Here is a 19471-nt window from a genome sequence, read left to right on the forward strand (position 1 = left end):
TTCTATTCTATTCTAATATGTAGTTATCCTCCTCACCCATAATGCAACATTCATCTGAAAATGTATCCCAGAAGTGGCTGAGTTTGGTCCCTTCAAGAGACTTCACGATGGGAAAAAGACTTTTTTATATTATACTGCAGGTCATTTAGTGCTGAAGGTTTTTTAAAGTGCAGCTTTTTTTGTGTGATTAGTTTCAAAATTTTGGTCTGTTATCATGACGATGGCTAAAGACGAGTCCTTTATGTTAATATATTATTTATTGATTAAATTGCATTGTGGGAATATTTTAAACAAGCTTTCAAGTTTGGTGTCTGCCAGCAAAAATTAAAATCTATCCAAACCAAAGCAGGAGAGTTGAGATTAGATGGTAATTACACGTCCCCCACATACATCTCTGTTTTTTTTTTTGTTTGTTTGTTTGTTTTTTTTGTGGGGGGGTCTTTGGTTATTCATTTAAAAAATATTATTTATTTATTTATTTACATTTTATTTATCTGCTGTAATTTTAGCTTTCTATATAAATTGTCTTTTACATTTACAGTCGTGTTTTTGAGCCAGTTTTCAGTGTTTGAGGGGTGTATGTGTCAATGGAGGGGAGGGAGGAGCCAAAATGGTGGGTGGGTTTTAATTAATTCATTAATTATTAATTTGTTTGAATGTTTTTAACTGTAATGCGCTTTGAGCTGCTCAAAGCATGAAAAGCTCATTTTTTTTGTTTTCTTTTTTGATTTATAATTTGATTAAATTTAATTTAATTTGACTTGCAGATCTTCCACCAGCCTCCAGACCCCAACGTTCCGCTGCCGCAACCACAGAGTCGCACTGGTTCACGCAGGAGCCGAGCCATCTGTCTGTCCAAAGGGCCCAGAAAACCGCGCAGCCTCTACACCCCGACTTTGTGTCTGGCAGATGCAGAAAGTAAGTATCAAATCCCCCCAAATTCTTTTTTCTAGATTTGCTTTTTTACCAAAATCGGGCATGGCTTCTTCAGAAATGATGACTCCTCAGATTTTAATGAAGGCGCCGCACGCCCTCTTTCTGGTCCCTGCATAGGTGACACCTTTAGCAGCAGCCCCAGCAGCACCCCAATGGGCAGCTTGGAGTCTCTGTCGTCCCACTCCTCAGAGCAGAACACCTCCTCCAAGGCGGCGCCCCCGGGTCAGAGGGCGGGTCAGGACAAGAGTGACATCAGCCGGGCGCCATCGCAGCTCTTCAACGGCCCGCGGAGCGCGGCGTGGGTCAGCAGCCCTGAGTCCAGCTCCAAGGAGGAGGCGGGCCGGACAGATGGCGAGTCGGAGGACGCTCTCAGCATGTCCTCCGCCAGCTCCACCCCCAAAATGACTCCAGCACCTAAAAAAGCCCCCCACTTCCACCCTGACTCCAAACTGACAGCGATGAGCCGCTCTGCCTCTCCCTCACTGAAATCCCTGCTGGCATTTGATGGTAGGAACGCTTTGCAGAATTCATGTATTTGTGATTAAACTCCTCCAGGAAAGAACCCCCGCACACCCGTCTCATTCCCAGAGTTGTTTGGCCTTTATCTGCTTCAGTCTCGTCTCTCTGTGTGTCATTTGCAGCAGCTCAAGGCCAGAGGAGCAGCTCTGGATCTGTGCAGAGTTTATCCACACAGGAGTCCAGAGAGACTCTCAAACCTCCTCCCAACCCAGACCTCCCACCCAAACAAGTCATCCGCCGCCGGATGGATACCACAGTCGGCAACGGCTATCAGAGGCCCGGCTCTGTGTAATCACCTCATACTTATTTTAACTGTCCTGACACTTTTGCACTTTGATAAAACCACTTCCTCCATAATTTACATTCAGCCTGTTTTTCTGAGTCACAAAAAGGGTGATTACAGCATTAAAAACCCTCTCCTGTCATTTTTTTTATCTATTTTAAAAGTGTTCCCAGTGCTCTTTTAATCATGATTCTACTGTTTTTAGCTATAATCAACAAACCTGTGACGTTTTCTAGGACATAGTTTCTGCAGAGCGACAGTAGTTTATTAGAAATTTGCCTCTGAGTGGGCGTGACTGTTGGCGTGGAGCAACCCCAACCCCCTTCCCCTCCCCATTTCTGAGAGCTCTCTGTTTACACTCTCCTGCTAGCTGGCTGCACTGGCTGCAGATGTTGAGAAAATTACAAGTGAATAGTCACTTTCTGAAAAAAAAAGTAAAAATAATGAACTCATTAATGTAGGGCAAGGTGTCAAGTTTCCTGCCCTAAAAGTTTCCCTGCTTCAAACCAGATCAATGCCACGCCCCCAAGAGCTACAAGAGCACATTATTGGTCGGCACTGTAAAAGTGCCAATCAATTCAATTCAATTCAATTCAATTTTATTTATATAGCCCAAAAGAAAATTTCCTCATTGGGCTTCAAAATCATACAAATCTTGCTGGCCACATCAACATTAGACTTTCATATTAAGGTGGGGGCCACAAATGGCCCGCGGGCCGGCAGTTTGAGACCCCTGCGCTACACGTTAGCCACGTTAGAAGTGTTAGCCATGCTAGCGTATGCATAATATCTAAAACTCCCAACGTTGTTTGCAACAAATTAAAAAAAAAACAGATTTATAGCTAAAACATACTTTACTCTGACAACCTTGATAATAACATGCAAGAAAAAAACACAAATGTTAGCTGTGATAGCGAATTCTCAAACACTTTAACTTGTTAGCAAAAAAAAAAAAAAAAAGACTGACATTTTGACGGAGCACTGCTGATCTCCCAAAATTGCTTCAACAACAATAAGCACGGCTGGAATTAATCCATATATTTGGGATTATAAGATACGGTGTTGATTTGTGAGGAAAAAAGGGTCTGAAGTGCACCTTATAGTGCGTAAAATACAATACTAATTGTCTACAAGTGGATGCAGCAGAATTGAGTGTTGCAGAGAGCTTGTGGTCTTTTTACCTCACAAATATGATCTTTTTTATTCAGCATTTTTGGATTTGCTCCTGATTTATAACAAATTATATATAGAAATACTAAAAAATGCAATTTTGAGCCTAATTTTCTTTATATATATGTCCTCCATCATCATAAAAATGCCACCCGAACATGTCAAAAAAACACTTTTAATCAGAGTGGGTCTTTTGATGTGGAAAAGAAATAAAAAAAGTGGTGCCTGCTGGGTATTTAAGGAGAACGCGTAAGCTTCCCTCTCAGATTTACCACTCTGCTCTAAATCAGAGCACAATGGCTGGGGTGCATTTCTTTCTGTCTTCCTTCCTCCCTTTCTCTGCCGCTCCTCCTCTCAGTGTGTTTATGAGCGTTGAGAGGTTTCTAAAATCAGACGAGTACGTGTTTGGAGATTTATGCCTTTTCGGCGCTGGTGGGAGAGCTGGCTTTAATTACGCTCTGCCTGCTCTCGGGTTGATGTGACCCAGCAGCCGCCTGCGCTCGCTCCCCCCCACGGGACAAATGGATTGTTGGACTTGTCGCGTCTGAAGAGACAGTCGCTCGGCCCCCTCAAGAACGGCTCCCTGCGCAGCACCTACTCGCCGCGCCCTTGGCTGTGTCACGCCCTTGACTCTGAGTTTGACCCAGTTCACCGCGGCGTTGAGGCGGAGGAAGGAAAACTCCTTCTGGAGGTTTTTCTCCTGACTTACTCTTCATTTTAAATAATCGGAAAAGCAGAAAGTTGAAACACAGACAAACCTGTTGTAAGGAAAAGCAGTTTTCAAAAAGTTATTTAACATTTTCCAAGAAGTGTTCTTTATTTATTAATTATATGGAATAGTTATATGTAAACACTTCTATATCGTATACTTAACTAGAAATATATATATATATATGTCTAATCATTTGTGCAAAAACAAGCAGTAAGAGGTGAACTTTCTCTCTGACCTAATGCTTTATTTAACTTATTGTGACTATCGGCATAAATATCGATTTTCTTTGCAGCTACAGTCAAGGTCCGTGATGCGACGCGTTGTCTTGTTACTGTGACAACGGCCGCATTTCATATGAAATAGTCCGATTTTTTTGAAAAGCGATCTAAACCAAAAAAATAAAAATCGATTGAATTTATTTTTTCTGTAAGTGACCATGATACACCCGGGATAAAGCCTGATGAAGTGTCATTATCAGAAATTATGTCTGGCAGTTGGTTGGTGAAGTTTGATTAATTTGAATTTATAAATGTATAAATATCTTATACATTTTTTTATTGCATGCGTCAATGCAGTAATGTTGGCAGCCATTATATATATAAGTGTGTAAGTGTGTTTGTGCACGCACATATTTGTGTCAAAATTAAATAATTTAAAAAATCATTTTTGAATTCAGAAATTAGGTTCTTATACATTTTTATTTTTTAATTCTAGATACGTACATCCAAATGTAATTATTTAACTTTGTCTAAAAGTTAGCCTAATTGTTTTGAGTTTTTCCTCTGATAAAGATCTTCTACATTTTTAAGATGATTGTTTATGAGAATTTTATATTTTATGTCAATTAAAGCACAGAAGGCGGAGCAAGTTCTGTTGCACTTAAAAATATACGCTCTAATGAACAGTTTTTGTTTATATATGAAGTCGTTGTCTGATTTATTCAAATCTTCAGCCAACTACTTATATGAAACACTTTGCTCACTTGTCAAAGTCAAGGCCCGGGGGCCGGATCCGGCCCTTCAGATCATTTTATTTTATTGTTATTAAAGGCCCGATGTTATCTTGCGCTCATTTCTAACTTGTATAATTGTGACAAAATATTATATATTTTAATGGAGAGTGAAATATTGAAAGTTATTTAAGGTTTATTCATTCATTCATTCATGTTCCTGACCGCTTCGTCCCTTTCGGGGTCGCTGGGGTGCCGGAGCCTAACCCGGCTACTGAAGGGCGAAGGCGGGGTACACCCTGGACAGGTCGCCAGTCTGTCGCAGGGCCTCAATCACACACACATTCACTCTCACAGACACACCTAGGGGCAATTTAGAGTCACCAATTAACCTATGAAGCATGTTTTTGGACGGTGGGAGGAAGCCGGAGTCCCCAGTGAAAACCCACGCATGCACGGGGAGAACATGCAAACTCCACACAGAAAGGTCCCAGCCGGGATTCGAACCGGGGCCTTCTCGCTGTGAGGCGAGAGCGCTAACCACTGCGCCACCGTGCAGCCCTATTTAAGGTTTAAATTGATTTATTCTAGAATAATATTCCTACCTGACTTTATTTCTGTTTTTGTTAAAAAGTGGCGTTTTTAGAGTTTTAAAAATTTCGTTTTAGTGTGTTTAGTAAATGTTTATTGTTCTCGGCCCACAACCTAAGGTGTGTTTTGGATTTTGGCCCCTGTGGGATCGACTTTGACACACCTGGTGCAGAGAAAAAGCTATATTGCATTGATTGACAGTCATTTAAATGTGAAAAAGCAACTTTTTTCTTTACATCTAAAATTCTGTAAAATTATTAAACCAGTGTTTCTCAACTATATGTCTATGATGGTGATATTTTTACCATTTTTAAGCTTCATAATCGTTAGACTACTTCACTTTCATGGGATTAAATTGCAGTCCAAAGGATTTCGCACTGAGAACGTTTTTTTCTTTTGGCTTTAGGGTTGCTGCACGAGCGCTGCTGTTTGAAAACTCCTCCTCTTCCCTTCAGTCTGCTCCAATCGGAAGGTAAAAAAAATAAAAAATCAGATGCAACAGCTGGACCCGCTGAAAACCATGACTCTCTCCTCACATGACGCTTGTGTCTGCTTTACAGGGAGGCCAAGGCAATGTATTCATGTGAAGCAGAGCACAGCAATGAGCTCAGCTTCCCCCAGGGGGCACACTTCTCAAATGGTAGGTAGAGATCCAAAAAATAAATAAAAATCCACCTTTTCTGTCTATTCTTTTTTTTAATGGCGTGGTTTCCCTCCACGTCCAACACACCCACTCGTAGCTCAAAATCCCGACTGTTATTGTCTTTTAGCATATTTTTCTTTTTCCATGAAGAGATGACTCGGCCCATAACCAGCGCAGTCAGGTCACTGTAACCTAATGATGGAAGGCACCGGTGCCTGCTCCCTGTTAACACAGCCAGGAGAGCAGGCGGCCAAATGCAAAAACGTCAACAAACGCTCCCTTTCCATTTACAACCAGGCCAGGTTTTTTATTGCTCTCCATTTTTCTTTCATTCCTTATTCAGCATACCTGCCGTCCACTGTGTTATATGTCTTTTATCCTTTCAAGCTGATCCCATCCTTTCATTTTGCCTTTTTTTTTTTTACTGCCTCGTGGGTATTTAGTTTGAATATTTATGGTGTTTTTTTCACCGGGCTTTAAGCCGGGATCTGCTCTTCTCCTGAAGTTCTTCTCCCTTTTTTTCAGTCTATCCCTCTGTTGAACCAGGCTGGCTCCAAGCAACCTACGAGGGAAAAACGGGTTTGATCCCAGAGAATTATGTCGTTTTCCTGTAACGCAACAAAACGCTTTTCTTTTTTTTTCATGGCATCCATGGAAAAAAAAAACACACATTTTCTAATTTTATTATTGTTTCTGTAATGATTATAGCTGCTGCATTTAAAATAGATATTAATCAGACATACCTCTAAAACTGAATCTACATTACTAGTTAGTGTAAATATATGAGCGTAGGACTGCACTGAAGCTTAGACCTACAGATTCACGGATAAAAAAAATATTTTTTTCTTTATTAACTGAAAAAAAATCCAAGCTGTGATTTCGACACAGTTATAGTCTTTAAAAAATGTGGAACCAGAATGGGTTTGCACCTTGGAGTTTATGAACCTGCTCGCAGCTCAGACTGGTTTCATCGAAAAATCCTGTAATTTGCTGTTTCTTGAAGCGCACTGTCACATCAGATATAAACTAAAAGGTGTTTTTTAATGAATGAAAGATTCATAAACGTGCTTTTGTTGTCTGTGGTACACGGGTGTACCATTTTATGAAGATTTTTAATATTATTTCAAATTTTTTAATCACAAACTTTTAATTTTGTTTGAAAAAAAATGCTACTTTTTAGATGCTGTTTTTGTAAAAATCCAAGAACCGTCTGTTTTTTTTGTTTTTTTTTCTTCATTTATTACAAACTGAAAGCAAACTCCACAGAGTTAAACTTTCTCCGGGGGCCCTAAATGCATTTGGGAGTGCGTCTGACATCTGGACGTTGCCAAGATCAGGGTGTTCTTTTCCATTTATGTTTCTGAGAATGCGAGGCGACCTTGAACAGCGACGCTGGACCAGCACTCCCTTACAGTCTGAATTCTTCAGGGCATGTCACGGAAATCATATTTATTTCCTGAATATGTCAAATTTGGCTCCTTTCCTTTTTTTTTTTCGTTTTTGTTGTTGTTTTTGTATAAACAGAAAGCTCCTCTGCATCATCTACTGTATTACCACATGAGGAAGTTGAGAAATAAACAGTGATTTGTTAAACTTGGTGTCTTCGTGACTACAAAGCGTGACAGTAAAACTGAGATTTGTTGTCTCGGCTCACAGACAGTTTAATAAGATCCACCGATTTAAATAAAAACCGAACTCTCCTGCCACGTCTTTTGTTTGCATAAACTTTGAGGCAGATCGAATGTAAATGTGTTCTATTTGCGCGTCTGAATTTTTTCATTTAAATACCTTTCCAGTTTCGCCTCCCACCTGAAGAAATAGTGACTCATTCTGCCGATACTGCAAGTTAATTCCTCATTTTGAAAATACCCTGCATTTATTCTTTTAAAGAATTGATGTAGATTCATCTGAAAACACATATATGTATATCGTCCCAATCAAATGTTTGAATCACACGGTTAATAACAGAGGAGACTTTATTGATCAATACCTCTGGAGTTATATAATATTTCTCTGACAATATACCTTTAAGAAACATAATTATTTCTGTTTCACTTTGAGAGAAGGGCTTAACAAACGTGAATAATCCAGTATTCTGAAGGCGATAATCCAGCCGCGGCGCTGGGACGGTGGGATCACTTTGTGTGGAACAGCAGGGGCCTCACCATGCCAGCCAGAACCTTAGGAAGCTGGGAGGCAATGACCTCCGACATCATCTCTGGGAACTCCACCTTCATGGCGTCGGCCTGGATGAAGGTGCTCAGGCAGAACAGGTTGACCTTCTTCACGATCTGGCGGTACAGAGACAGTAAAGGCGGGGTGAGGAGGAGGTGGCGGCGGTGGGCTGAGGCGGCAGATCTGCGAGGAGACTTACATCGTGGATGGAGTCCATCAGTTTGGTGAGATGGTAGAAGCGCTGGGAGCTGGCCACCACGCCCTTCTCCTTCAGGTGGATGACTTTGGACAGCTCCCGGATGTAGTTTTGACGCATTTCTTCAAAGGCTGCCTGGCTTTTGAGCCCCTCGAGAGGCACTGAAGTCAGAGAGGAGAACATTCACGCAATTTTACAGAAGCAAAAGTTGATATTAGTTGTTACATTAAATCCTGTCAAGGTCCAGAGATTTTGGAGCGCTCCCATTGTTCTCCGTTTGATAAATGCTTCAGGTCTGCAACACTATAACCACTGTAAGAAACACTTCCTGTACGGTCAGCCTTCTTCATGCTCCATACAGAAAATCCCTCAATAAAATCTTTAGGTCATTTTTCAAATACTCAAATGACGATGATAATTAATCTAATAAAACTTGTGTGTGCCTCTGTCTGTACATGAGAACTGGATTAAGTGAGTGTGACATCACCCATAGAGAATAACTTACTTCCACCTCACATTGAGACGAAGTCAATTCAGTTGCCATTTTTTCACATTGTCGACACCGACATGTTGGATAGATAGACTGTCAGTAAGCAGAGATTGTTCTGAGTCGTCTGAGTCATTTACTGTAAATGAGAACTGGACTCTTCCAAACAGGAAGTATCCAGTGGCTCCAACAAACCAAAATTCCATTGACGTAAAATAGAAATAAAAAAGCTATTGCTCAGTTATTTTATTTGTCAGAATAACCTGATACATTTTTAACTTATTCTTGGTAATCCTATTTTTTTTCATGACTTTTTTAACACAAGTTATTCTAGTTATAATGTGCTCAATCAAATGCCTCAATGTGGTCTTACGTTGAATGTTTGAAATGTTTGACAGATTTTGTGTAGCCTGCTTTTAAATGATAGGGGTGTGGCCTTCCAACAAGCTCAATCCTGATTGGCCAGAGTGGTTGCCATATAAATGTTGACTCAAACCCACTTGGACCAACATGGTCCGTCTGGCTCCAACATGGCGGTGTCCATTTCATGAAAAAATGGCTACTGAATTGACTTCCATTTTGGTTGGAGCCAGAAGGGTGGTGTCACACTCACTCAGTACAGTTCTTTTATGCAGCAGTGGTGGACTTAGCATTTTTGGGGCTCAAGGCAAACAACGAGGGCCTCTCAGCAGCAGTTGTAGCACGCTTTTAGACCGCATCAATGTCAAGACTCCAAATCTTTTGATAAGCATCTATACACTTTCATACTACCACTCATCTGGGGGCCCCCAACATATTGGAGCCCCCAGGTAATTGGTTTCCTTTGCCTAAATGTAAGTCCTTCACTGATATACAGTCAGTGGTCTGAGTCAACGTTTCAATGGTGAACTTGTAAGTCCGCACCCCTACCACTTAAAACAAACTTTGGATGTGGGGGGCCAGCAGACACTACATACTTTTATTGTAAGAAAAAAATAGGATTATCAAGAACATGTTAAAATACGTTTTTAAAAAAGTATCATAGCAAGAATGGTTACTTTGACAAATTGAGTAATAGCTGTTTATTTTTCTATAGAAGTCTAGTTTCTGTTCTTGAAACCAGCAGGTACTTCCTGTTTGGAACGCCTGGGGGGAGGGGTCACACAGTCCTACTCTCATAAACAGTAAATAGTGTGTACTGTATATATAACTGCAAATACGTCTCATAATTACAGTCAAGAATATTACTTTTTTTTCAATATTTGACTTTATTATTCAAACTTAAACCATATTTTTTCTGTCGTGACATCGATCCCAGTTATCTTTTAATTATGATTGTAAAGTTTTTAGCCAAAATCAAAAAGCCTCAAAAAGTCGTTTTTTAAGACATTTTGTACACAGCAGCAGGAGCTAATTGGAAATGCATTTGTGGTTTGTGGGCGGGGCTGTTGACACAGAACAACCTGCCCCCCTCCCCATCACTGAGATCTTTTTACACACTCACATTTAAACTTATACAAGCTAACATTAGAAAACAATGACAAGCAATATTTGATCAATCCAGTTCTAGAGTTTTGAGCCAAAATCACAATTTGCTACAAACGCTCATCATGTCTCAGCGGGCCAGGGTGCGCGCAGGGCGAGGAGACTTTGCCACGCCCAATTACTAACTGCATCATTAGTCTGAGCTTTTTCTAGTATCCAGTTTTCTGATCCAAACTAAAAACTAAGAAATAGAAGCGCAGTTTTAATCATTAATTATTTTATGGAGGTTCTCGAAATTGAAAACAAATAATTATTTAACCCTCTTTTTTAAATCTGTTAAAAAAATTATTTTAATTAGCATGTTTTATTTCTTTATTTTTTTTCCTCCTTTCTGATGGTGAAATTCACAATAACACAAAGAAGATTTTTTTTTCTTCTATCCCATTTAAATACAGTTCAGATAATTTTGCAATAATCTGGACCAAACTGGATCCAAACAACCTTGAATTTTTAGAGATTAATTGGATTTCAACAAATATTTCCTTATACAGCGTAGTTTGTTTTTTTTTTTAGTGTGTGAAGTTTTAAAAAAAATCTTTGTTGTTCAGGAGTAAAATAAATCGAAGGTGGAATCGTAGCGCATCGTCTCACCGGTGTTCAGTAAAATGATGGCTTTCATGCACAGAAACTCCTCCCGGGTGACTTGAAGGTTGGCAAACTCCTGAGGAATAAACTGGATGGCGAGGCAGAGGTCGTAAATTGGAGATCTCCTCATTTGCTCCCTGAAACGAGAAAGTAAAAATAAATGCGTTAACAATGTTTCCAGTTTTAGATCATCACACTCGGAAGGAGGAAGTCACTTACTGGCTGAGGATCAGATCAGGTGCAAAATATAAAAATTCACTGGTGACGTTCTGGAAGGAGCGCCACCCCAGAGAGAACACCATCAGGTTCATCCAAGAGTACTGGATCAGGGTCATCTGGTCGTTGATGTGAAGGTTACGAAACCCTCAGGAAGAGATTAAAAGAAACGTTTAAACATTTTTTTTTTCCTATGACGACAAGGGGGATTGCCATGGCAACAAACTGAGCAGCGGGGAGCTCGTTTACCTGGCAGAGACTTGGACCACTTGACGATCCACAGCAGTTGCTTCTCGCACAGCCGGTTGAGGCTGTTGAGCAGAAGATGGGGGACTTCGGGCTGCGAGTTGTCGTAACCCGAGTACACGATCTCCGGCTCGATGTTCTCCAGGATGTTGATGATCTGCTGGGAGAGCTGCATCTCGTGGATGCCCGGGATGCAGGACATGGAGGTCAGGGCCTGACCGTCCCCGGACAGGGCCAAGTGGGACTGGAACATGAGGGACGGGGCCAAACCCAACGCTTTCAAGGCTCCGAAACGCTTCAGTTTTCTGCCTGGAAATGGGAAAATTTCATTTTTTCTAAATGTAAAGCAAGTCTTAATTTAAATGTTGTCTTGAAGTGAAGTCAAGGCAAATGGGCTTAAAAAGCCCATTGACTTCACTTCAAGACAACATCCCCTGAAAAAATGAGAACCTTTGACTCATTCAAATGTTATTTATGTCGATTCAGTCTTATAAATCTTTGCTTTTTGAAACTTTTTAGCCCGGACGGTACCTCCCAGCATCATTCCAGCTTGGTAGCACTTTCGTAGGCGACAAGCGGGGCAGTTTTTCCTCCGAATTTTGTCCACAATGCAGTCATTTCGCCCGGCGCAGAGGTAGCTGTGATGGCCTGCGGAGTGAACAGACAACAAAAAAAAAAGATGCACACATTTCTCTTTTTCTTGACTCCCAATTAAATATATATCTATGTGCATTGAACAGGAGAAGGAAAAACGAGGAGGAAAGTTCTGAAGAGCTCTTCGCCGTCAGCACGACTATACCGAAGCAGTGCAGGAGAGAAGATCTAAAGAGGTAAATTAGACAGAAGCAAGGCTGTGAGGACAGAGTGACACGGCCATGGAGAGACAGAGTGGCTCTAATATATCTCACATTGCAAGATAACGGTAAAAAAAAGTCCAAGATGAAGAACATGTTGTTCACTCGTTGGTGTGATACTGTTACCAGCAACCTTTTAGAAGCTAACATAGAAGGTCAGTCAGCGTGTGGGGGAGAGCTTTCTCAGCTTTGAAGTTATTTATTGTGAACAATCCCCAGATAGTTGTAATCATAATAAAAAATAATAATAAACAGATGTAAAAAACTAGTTTGAAACAGGTATTATTGATGAATCTATGGATAAGGAGGACGTTCCAGGAGGGCCTGGTAATCTTATTTAGTAATTTTTTTCAAATTAATTGCAATGTTTTAAGTAATTATTTTTTATAAATTGAAACTTATTCTCCTTTACATAAATGTTTTTATCTATATACATTTTTTTAAAAGATTTTGCTGTGAAAAAAAGTTTAAAAAAATGGTGTTGCTCCATGGCAGCTTTTGACACATCATCTCATCTATTTCCTGGATGAGGTCATGTGACCTAAGATTTATACATCAAACTTACAGGAAAATCTGAGCCTACTATCATTTTCAGATGTTAGAAAAGAGGTCAAGGAGGAAATGAGGAGGAAAGGTGCAGCTTTAGGATTACGATGATTTACTGGAACATTTCTTTTAGCTTTAAATGTAGTTAAATTGTGCTAGAATTAATTCTACAAGCGGATTGTTGGTTAATGTTCGACCTGTTAAGTTTTATTTAATAAATGTTCGCACTGCTGTTTTTTTTAATGTTTGACAGGTACATCCTGCTCCAACATTTTACCCCGATCTGAAGAAATAACATCTAAATCATGATGAAACCTTTAGAAGATAAGCTGTTTCTTTGTTGGAAAAGCAGGTTAAGACAAATTAAGTTTTAAAAAATCAGATGTCAATTTCTCAAATTTGTCTAAAGTTTTTGGCTTTTCAAAATAAAAGACCAAAATAGTTGGATTTGGTAATAATAACATGAGCAATTTACTTTCTAACTTTTTTTTAATCAACATTTTAAGGAAAAAAGACAAAAACTTATTGTTTCCCCAAATAGTTCCTGGATGTTTAATCTGTCTGCAACATTTAAACAGGATTTTACTATCAAATATTTGACTGAGAAACAAAAGTGAGCAACGTTTTCAGATTTTGTGAAGAGGAAAAGTCAATTTTAGAGGCTTTCTACTTACCTTCCACTGCCCTTTTAAAAAAGACTTTACAGCTGCCACATGTGAGGACTCCATAGTGGCAACCAGACGCCTCATCTCCACAAATTACGCACAATCTTTGAGGCTGCATGCTGGAAAAAAGATGTTAAAAAATTACTCTTAAATTAAAATAAGTTATTAAATATAACAGCAAATCGTTGCTAATTGATGTACAACTGAATTTTGAGGTTATACAAGGTTGTGCTTTACCCTGGGAATCCAGAGAAGGGTGATGGGTTCCTCTGGGTCAGGCTCTGGTTCTGGATCCCATCGTAGCTGCTGGCTGTGAAGGTCTCCTCGTTCGTCCCTGCGGACTGGCACCAGAACTGCGGCTCAGCCGGGGAGCTCTGCATCTGCCAGCGCGCACCCTCCGTCTTGAACATCACCTGTTGCACGTTGGAGTCGAAGCTGACGGCGGCTTTCCCGACCTGCAGAGCGCACCTGGAGTCCGTCCTCGCCGGGCTCAGCAGCTGATCCGAGCGGTTCAGGTCGATCAGGAAGTTCGGGGAGCCGTCCAGCCCCGGCCGGACCACCGCCGTGGCGGCACCGAACCCCGCCTGCTCGCCCTCTCCGAGCGCCAGGTGCTGCTTCCTGTCGCCGTCACAGCAGATGTCGAGCGCAGATATCTCTGGTGATGGGTCAAAGCTGGAGCAGGGGGTGTCCATGATCACAGAGGGCTCCTTCTCGTCCTTAATCAGCTTACAGGCTGCGGAGCTCGAGCCTAGTAAAGTTTCGGATGCGCCGCCTGCAGCCGCGCGCTGCACCTTGACAAAATCCTCCCACGGAGCATTTTCACTTTTCAGAAACTCGCTGTTGCGCTCATAGAACTGTTTGGACGCATCAAGGACGTTACAGTCTTTAAAAACTGCGCAGTCGCCGCTGGAGCTCAGGCCGTGGATCAGCGCGCCGGAGTTCCCAAAATTACGCACGGAGGAGAGGCCGCCTGGAGAGCGCGAGTCGGCGGATAACTTAGCACCGGACCTGCTGAAGCCCGCCTCGATCAAGCCACTTACTCTGGACTCGGTGGAATCAGCGATGGAGGGGGTACCGAGGGCGCCCAGCTTTCCGTTAATTTTACTCTCCATCTTCTGGCGCGCGCAGCAGCGACTGGAGCGCAGCCGCAGGGTGGAAGAAGTTGCTGCTTCTTATAATCCTCCCCTAGAGTCCTTAACGGTCTGTGACCTGACTGTCTCTCCTCACATCAACCGAAAAAGATTCAAATTTATGAAATAAAAAACAAACTTTTAGTGATCTAAACTGCTTTTAGGTGCGTGTTTCCAAAGTTAAACCAAAAACTTTCACAAAGTCTGTAAGCCTTCCTCCAGGCTGTCATCTTCAGCAGACGAGGGGAGTTTCGTTTCCTTCCACAGATTCCCCAAAATCCTCACAAGAATCCAATCATTCGTGGGATGCCAGAGAGGAAAGTGGTAGCTGTCAAAGCGGAGATGTGGAGCAGACTGACGCTCTTCTGACTCCTCACTGCAGACCCACGGAATAACCTTCCAATGAGGAGAATTTCAATGTCAAGGCCCATGAAACTCCTCCCTACAGTTCAGGAAGACTGCAGCAAAGAGGGGGGGGGGACTTTCAAATAAAACATAACATAAAAAATAGGACTTAGAAATGTTAAATAAACAGCTACGAATCAAATTTTAGCAGTTTGGACAAAATGGAATTTAAAAATCCTGTAAAAAAGTGTGTAGAGAAATATGGGTTTCTTATTCTGTCCAATTTATCCTTTAAATGTCTCACATTTTGTTCCTTCATCAATTTAAGTGATAAATAAGCTTTAAATAAGAAAACATGTATGAATTTACAGCACCAAGTAGAAAGAAATGGTGTTTGCGACGGCCATCAGCTGATTCAGTCTGATTTACTTTTCTGTTATCACGGCCGGATAATGGAACGGGTTTTACCGTTGGTGTTAATCAGTCAGGCCTGGGATGCTGCTGATGCATGTGCTCATGATGCACACGGGGTCCTTGAATCTATCATCTTGCGTCATATTTCTGAGGACATCGGAGTTGATTCCCATGCTGTGGCCTATTTCAGTGTTGGATAACGATGACACATTCATATCTTCACGATGTCTTCTTCCAGGATGACCCAGTTTTCCTTACATGTCTTTGAGCTGTGAATGTGATCGAGGAGAATTAAAAACACTGGAGATGGTTGAAGACCTGAGCTCTCTGAAGTTTGACATAGAGCTCTTCAACTTGTGGAAGAGATGTTACTTCAAACCCCAGGAAGCTTTTAATCTGATGTCACACATGCATGAAGAACATATCTATGACGGGCTAAAACAATGTTGAAGGCAAGTTATTTAAGAAAACTCTTATGAAAAATAGTATTTTTATTGTTTTTAACATGTTCTTGTGTCATTTTTCTGACGGAAGACACATACTAAGAAAAATTAGCTCAAAATTGAATTTCTGAGTATTTTTTTATTCAAATAATTTTGAATCAGAAGCAGATAAAAAAATGCAGTTTGCACAGATTGTATTTGTGACTTAGAAAATACCAAACTCTCTGCTACGCTCCATTCTGATGTATCGACTAGATCCATGTTCCGCACTATAAAGAGCATTTAAAAGCTTTATTAAAAAAAAATCCTTGTGTTTACTGATGTTGGAGCGAAAAGATGTGTCTGACTCAGTAACATTGGATAATAATAAGTTTTAAAAGTAACTATACAAAGGAAAAGAAAAAAAATAAACTAACTAAGCTTCATTTTCTCATTCATATACAGTTGAAGGACAGGATGTATAAAATAAGTAGGCTGATTTCCTATTTTTGAACAAATTCAAGGATTTCAAGTGCACTTTAAGGGCTAAAAAAGACACTATGGCTCATTTGATTAGCTCTGATTTAATTTTAGTTTGTTAGATTTACATATTTCTTACTGAGATGCACCACAAACGGTAAAATAAACTGTTAAAATTACACTATTTGACTACATTTGCTGCATTGAGAAGATTCTCTGACACAGTGTCTTTTATTTTGAAAGGAAATCGTTTAAACCTTTGCTAAAAGTTTTAAACTGTTTCCTATTTTGGAAAAAGTCTATTTTCTCTTTAATTTTATCTTTTATATCTGCAAAAAAGATAACAGTTCATTTCTTTTTATTATAAAAATTATAGGATGAGGTGAGACTTGGTGGTTCCAGTTGGGTTTTGATAAGTGAGAAGTTGACCCGAATGGCTCTTAAGTTTTGAGGGTTGCTGAACTCTGATATAGAACATACTTAATACTTTAAAAGTCTGGCTGGACTTACGCATCTTTAACTCTTTTGTCTTGCAAAATGCGTCTTGTAGTTCGGTATATTCAGACTGGGAACATTTGGTCCGCATAAAGTGAACCAGAGTTTGTTTCCACCAATAATCCGGAGCAAAGTTTCAGTCCGAATACACGCAAGCTAACTCTGGTCCAGGACCAGGAACCGCTCCCTGACCCATCTTTCATGGTGGTCTTCCAATCGGACTGAACTTCATTTTGCTCTGAGTTTCATCAGTCTGAATACAAGTCGCTCTCGGAGCGGAAAAACTGGACCAAAAAGGCCACCGTAGCCCGTTATGCAGCAGCAACTCATTAAAATGTTATGAGGGGCCGTACAAGACATTATTTATCCTGAACCATTCAGAGAGTATATATGAATGTGAATGGTTCAGAATAAATAATGTCTTGTACGGCCCCTCATAAAATGTGGTTGGATGAATGCAGGCTCGTAGAAACAACTGTCAGCTTTATCTAAATTGTTTCTTACACTGTTTACTAGACAATCTATATGTCATGAACGCTTATTAGCGTATCTCGTAGCGTCCCCAGCACCACCGTAAGTAAGTAATTTTTATTTATATAGCACCTTTCGCAGACAAAAGTCACGAGGTGCTTCACAAGTTAAAAGCATAAAAACAAATACTTCAAAAGGTAAACACATAAAAGACAAAGCTTTGCAGGTTAAAAACATGAAAGACAAAACCTCACAAGCTAAGAGACATAAAAGACAAGAGCAAGTACCGCATAAAAAATCATTACAAGCCCAATTAAAAACAGATTCAGTTAAAATACTGAGCAAAATAAAAGGTTTTAAGTTGGCTTTTAAAAGAGTGAACAGAGTCTAGGGAACGCAGTAGCAAAGTAGCAGTAAAAAGTGTTAAACCCGGCCTTCATACGGTTGTTCAACATTGATTAGCGAAATAAAACGTTGGAATAAGTGAACAATCCTGGTAAATCACATCACCGCCATCTTTCTCTTTTTGTTTTGACCCGCCCCTATAACTGCTGGCCAATGAGTGAAGAGGTCTTTAGTCACGTGGTTTTATTTACAAGCTTTGGTCTGGAACAGAAACCTCCAAGAGACCTCAGTCTGAACACAGACCAAACGTAAGATTTAAGGCTTGATCTGGAACAAATTAAGCAGACCTGGTCCAGTACAATAAATTTAAAAATAGACCATTTATTAACGGTGCGCCCTATAGAGCAGAAAATACGGAACGTGTTTGTTTTCCTCATCCGAGCTGCATTTGGCTCAAAACTGCTTCAATATTTCTCGCTGTTTTTGTTGCACCAGTAATGTTAGGTTGGGGTTGTGAGAGGCTGTAAGCTAGCGGGAGAGTGTGTACAAATACTGCTACAGATTCTGGGAAAGGGAAGGGGGGCGGGGTTGCTTTTCGCCTATGGTCTCGCTCACAACTTGGAGGTGAATTTTTAATGAATTAGTGCCACTCTATGCCTCAGAAAACGACACAGGTTGTTCATTATTTTGGCTAAAAACAGCATAATCATAATTAAAAGACAACTGGGAACACTTTGAAAATAGATCAAAAGATGCTCGGAGTGGGTCTTTAAGGCTTCTAGGTTAAAACATAACATAGAAAGAAACAATCTTGACATTAAAAATAAAGCAAGTTGTGATCATTTCATTATCTCTTTAATAAACAAGTGTTAAAATCATCTGGTTCTGGTTCTACAGGAAGGACGGGAAAGTTACAAAAACTACAGCAAACAACCAAGAAGACACAAAAAGGAATCAAAACAGACAAAAGTACAAACCAAACCTTTCACATAAAAAGAAAACATTGTTTAAAAGTGGACATAAACTGTTAACAGTTGAAAACTGCTTTTTTGAAGTTGATGTGATACAGAAATGTTCTCCATGGTTCAGTGACTTTCTGGAAAAATACTAGATTAGGGGAGGCTCCTGGAAGGAGGATTTTGCAGCTTGGTTCTTTTTTTTTTTTTTTTTTTGGCTTTCTTCTTTTGCTTTGAATTTGGTAGTATAATATATAGTATAGTATAATCTTAAAATCATCCAGAAAGTCTGCGATTGGTCGAGTTGTTTCTGTCTAGAAAACCCTTTGCTAAATAGGAGGAAAATGCTTTAGTGGAGTGCTTGGTCAAAAATGTCTGAATTTGACAGGGATTTCCTGTATAAGAGAAAAGGAATTTTTGACGTAGTTAACCCCACCCCTGACCCTCAAAAAATGTAAACAAATTAAAAATGAGAGCAAAATATGACGCCACAGTGAGAGAAATCATCAACAAAATGAATGGGACTAAAATTCCTTATAAGGGTAAAAAAAAAACTGCTTCAGAATCAAGTAACGAAACCAAAAAATATTAATTGATTTTGTCAGGGATATATAAAGGAAGTTTTTAAGTTATTATTGGATGACCACATCCACTTGGTGGCCATTTTGTGGCAAAGTGTGAAATTTGTCAGTTTTGATATTTTTCCACAATATGAGAAAAAGTAAAATTAAACTTTAATTCGTCTTATCCTTACAAAATTTTCCTCACATGCCATCAGGTTAAATCTACAACCACAACCGAAATTTTGTTGACCTTTGACCTCAAGAAGAGACCAAAAAAAATCACTTTTAGTAATTGAAACTCCTCCCAAAAATGTTGATCTATCACTGCTTAGCTTCTTGAGCACCATTAGAAAAGTGATTGAGGAAAAAAGTTTTCTTTTGTTTTTTTTTTAAGTTTGTAGATTTTGAACAGCAAACTCGCGAAATTGCTGTTCATCTTTTATTTGCATAATTTTTCACTGGAATACTGTAAAAACGCAACGCATGAATCATAAGTTCAAGTTAAAAAAAAAACCTATATGACAAATAATAAAAATGTATTAGGAATATGGGC

The 19471-nt window shown here is 39.9% G+C and overlaps 2 protein-coding genes across 5 annotated transcripts in view; one reads left to right on the forward strand and one right to left on the reverse strand.

Moving 5' to 3' along the window:
* Positions 1–7396, forward strand: part of LOC112149074 (rho GTPase-activating protein 42) — a 110993-nt gene extending 103597 nt beyond the window's left edge. For 2 of the 4 annotated variants that reach the window (XM_024276527.2, XM_024276529.2), the window contains 6 exons: positions 768–918; positions 1054–1443; positions 1578–1743; positions 5567–5632; positions 5721–5800; positions 6329–7396. In XM_024276527.2, coding sequence (XP_024132295.1) covers positions 768–918; positions 1054–1443; positions 1578–1743; positions 5567–5632; positions 5721–5800; positions 6329–6417 — 942 coding nt within the window. In that variant the 3' untranslated portion in view covers positions 6418–7396. Of the gene's footprint in view, positions 1–767; positions 919–1041; positions 1444–1577; positions 1744–5566; positions 5633–5720; positions 5801–6328 lie in introns of all 4 variants that reach the window. The other 2 variants (XM_024276526.2, XM_024276528.2) reach the window with 1 other exon arrangement.
* Positions 7397–7761: 365 nt separating this feature from the next.
* pgr (progesterone receptor) lies at positions 7762–14823 on the reverse strand. Its single transcript, XM_024276532.2, has 8 exons — positions 13535–14823; positions 13307–13416; positions 11764–11880; positions 11236–11541; positions 10990–11134; positions 10777–10907; positions 8178–8335; positions 7762–8094 (listed from the first exon to the last, which is right to left on the reverse strand). Exons 1-8 carry the CDS (start codon positions 14407–14409, stop codon positions 7939–7941), a joined length of 1998 nt encoding a protein of 665 aa, XP_024132300.1. The 5' UTR covers positions 14410–14823; the 3' UTR covers positions 7762–7938.
* Between the last annotated feature and the right edge of the window lie 4648 nt (positions 14824–19471).

This window comes from Oryzias melastigma, linkage group LG13 (assembly GCF_002922805.2).
Source record: "Oryzias melastigma strain HK-1 linkage group LG13, ASM292280v2, whole genome shotgun sequence".
NCBI lineage: Eukaryota > Metazoa > Chordata > Actinopteri > Beloniformes > Adrianichthyidae > Oryzias > Oryzias melastigma.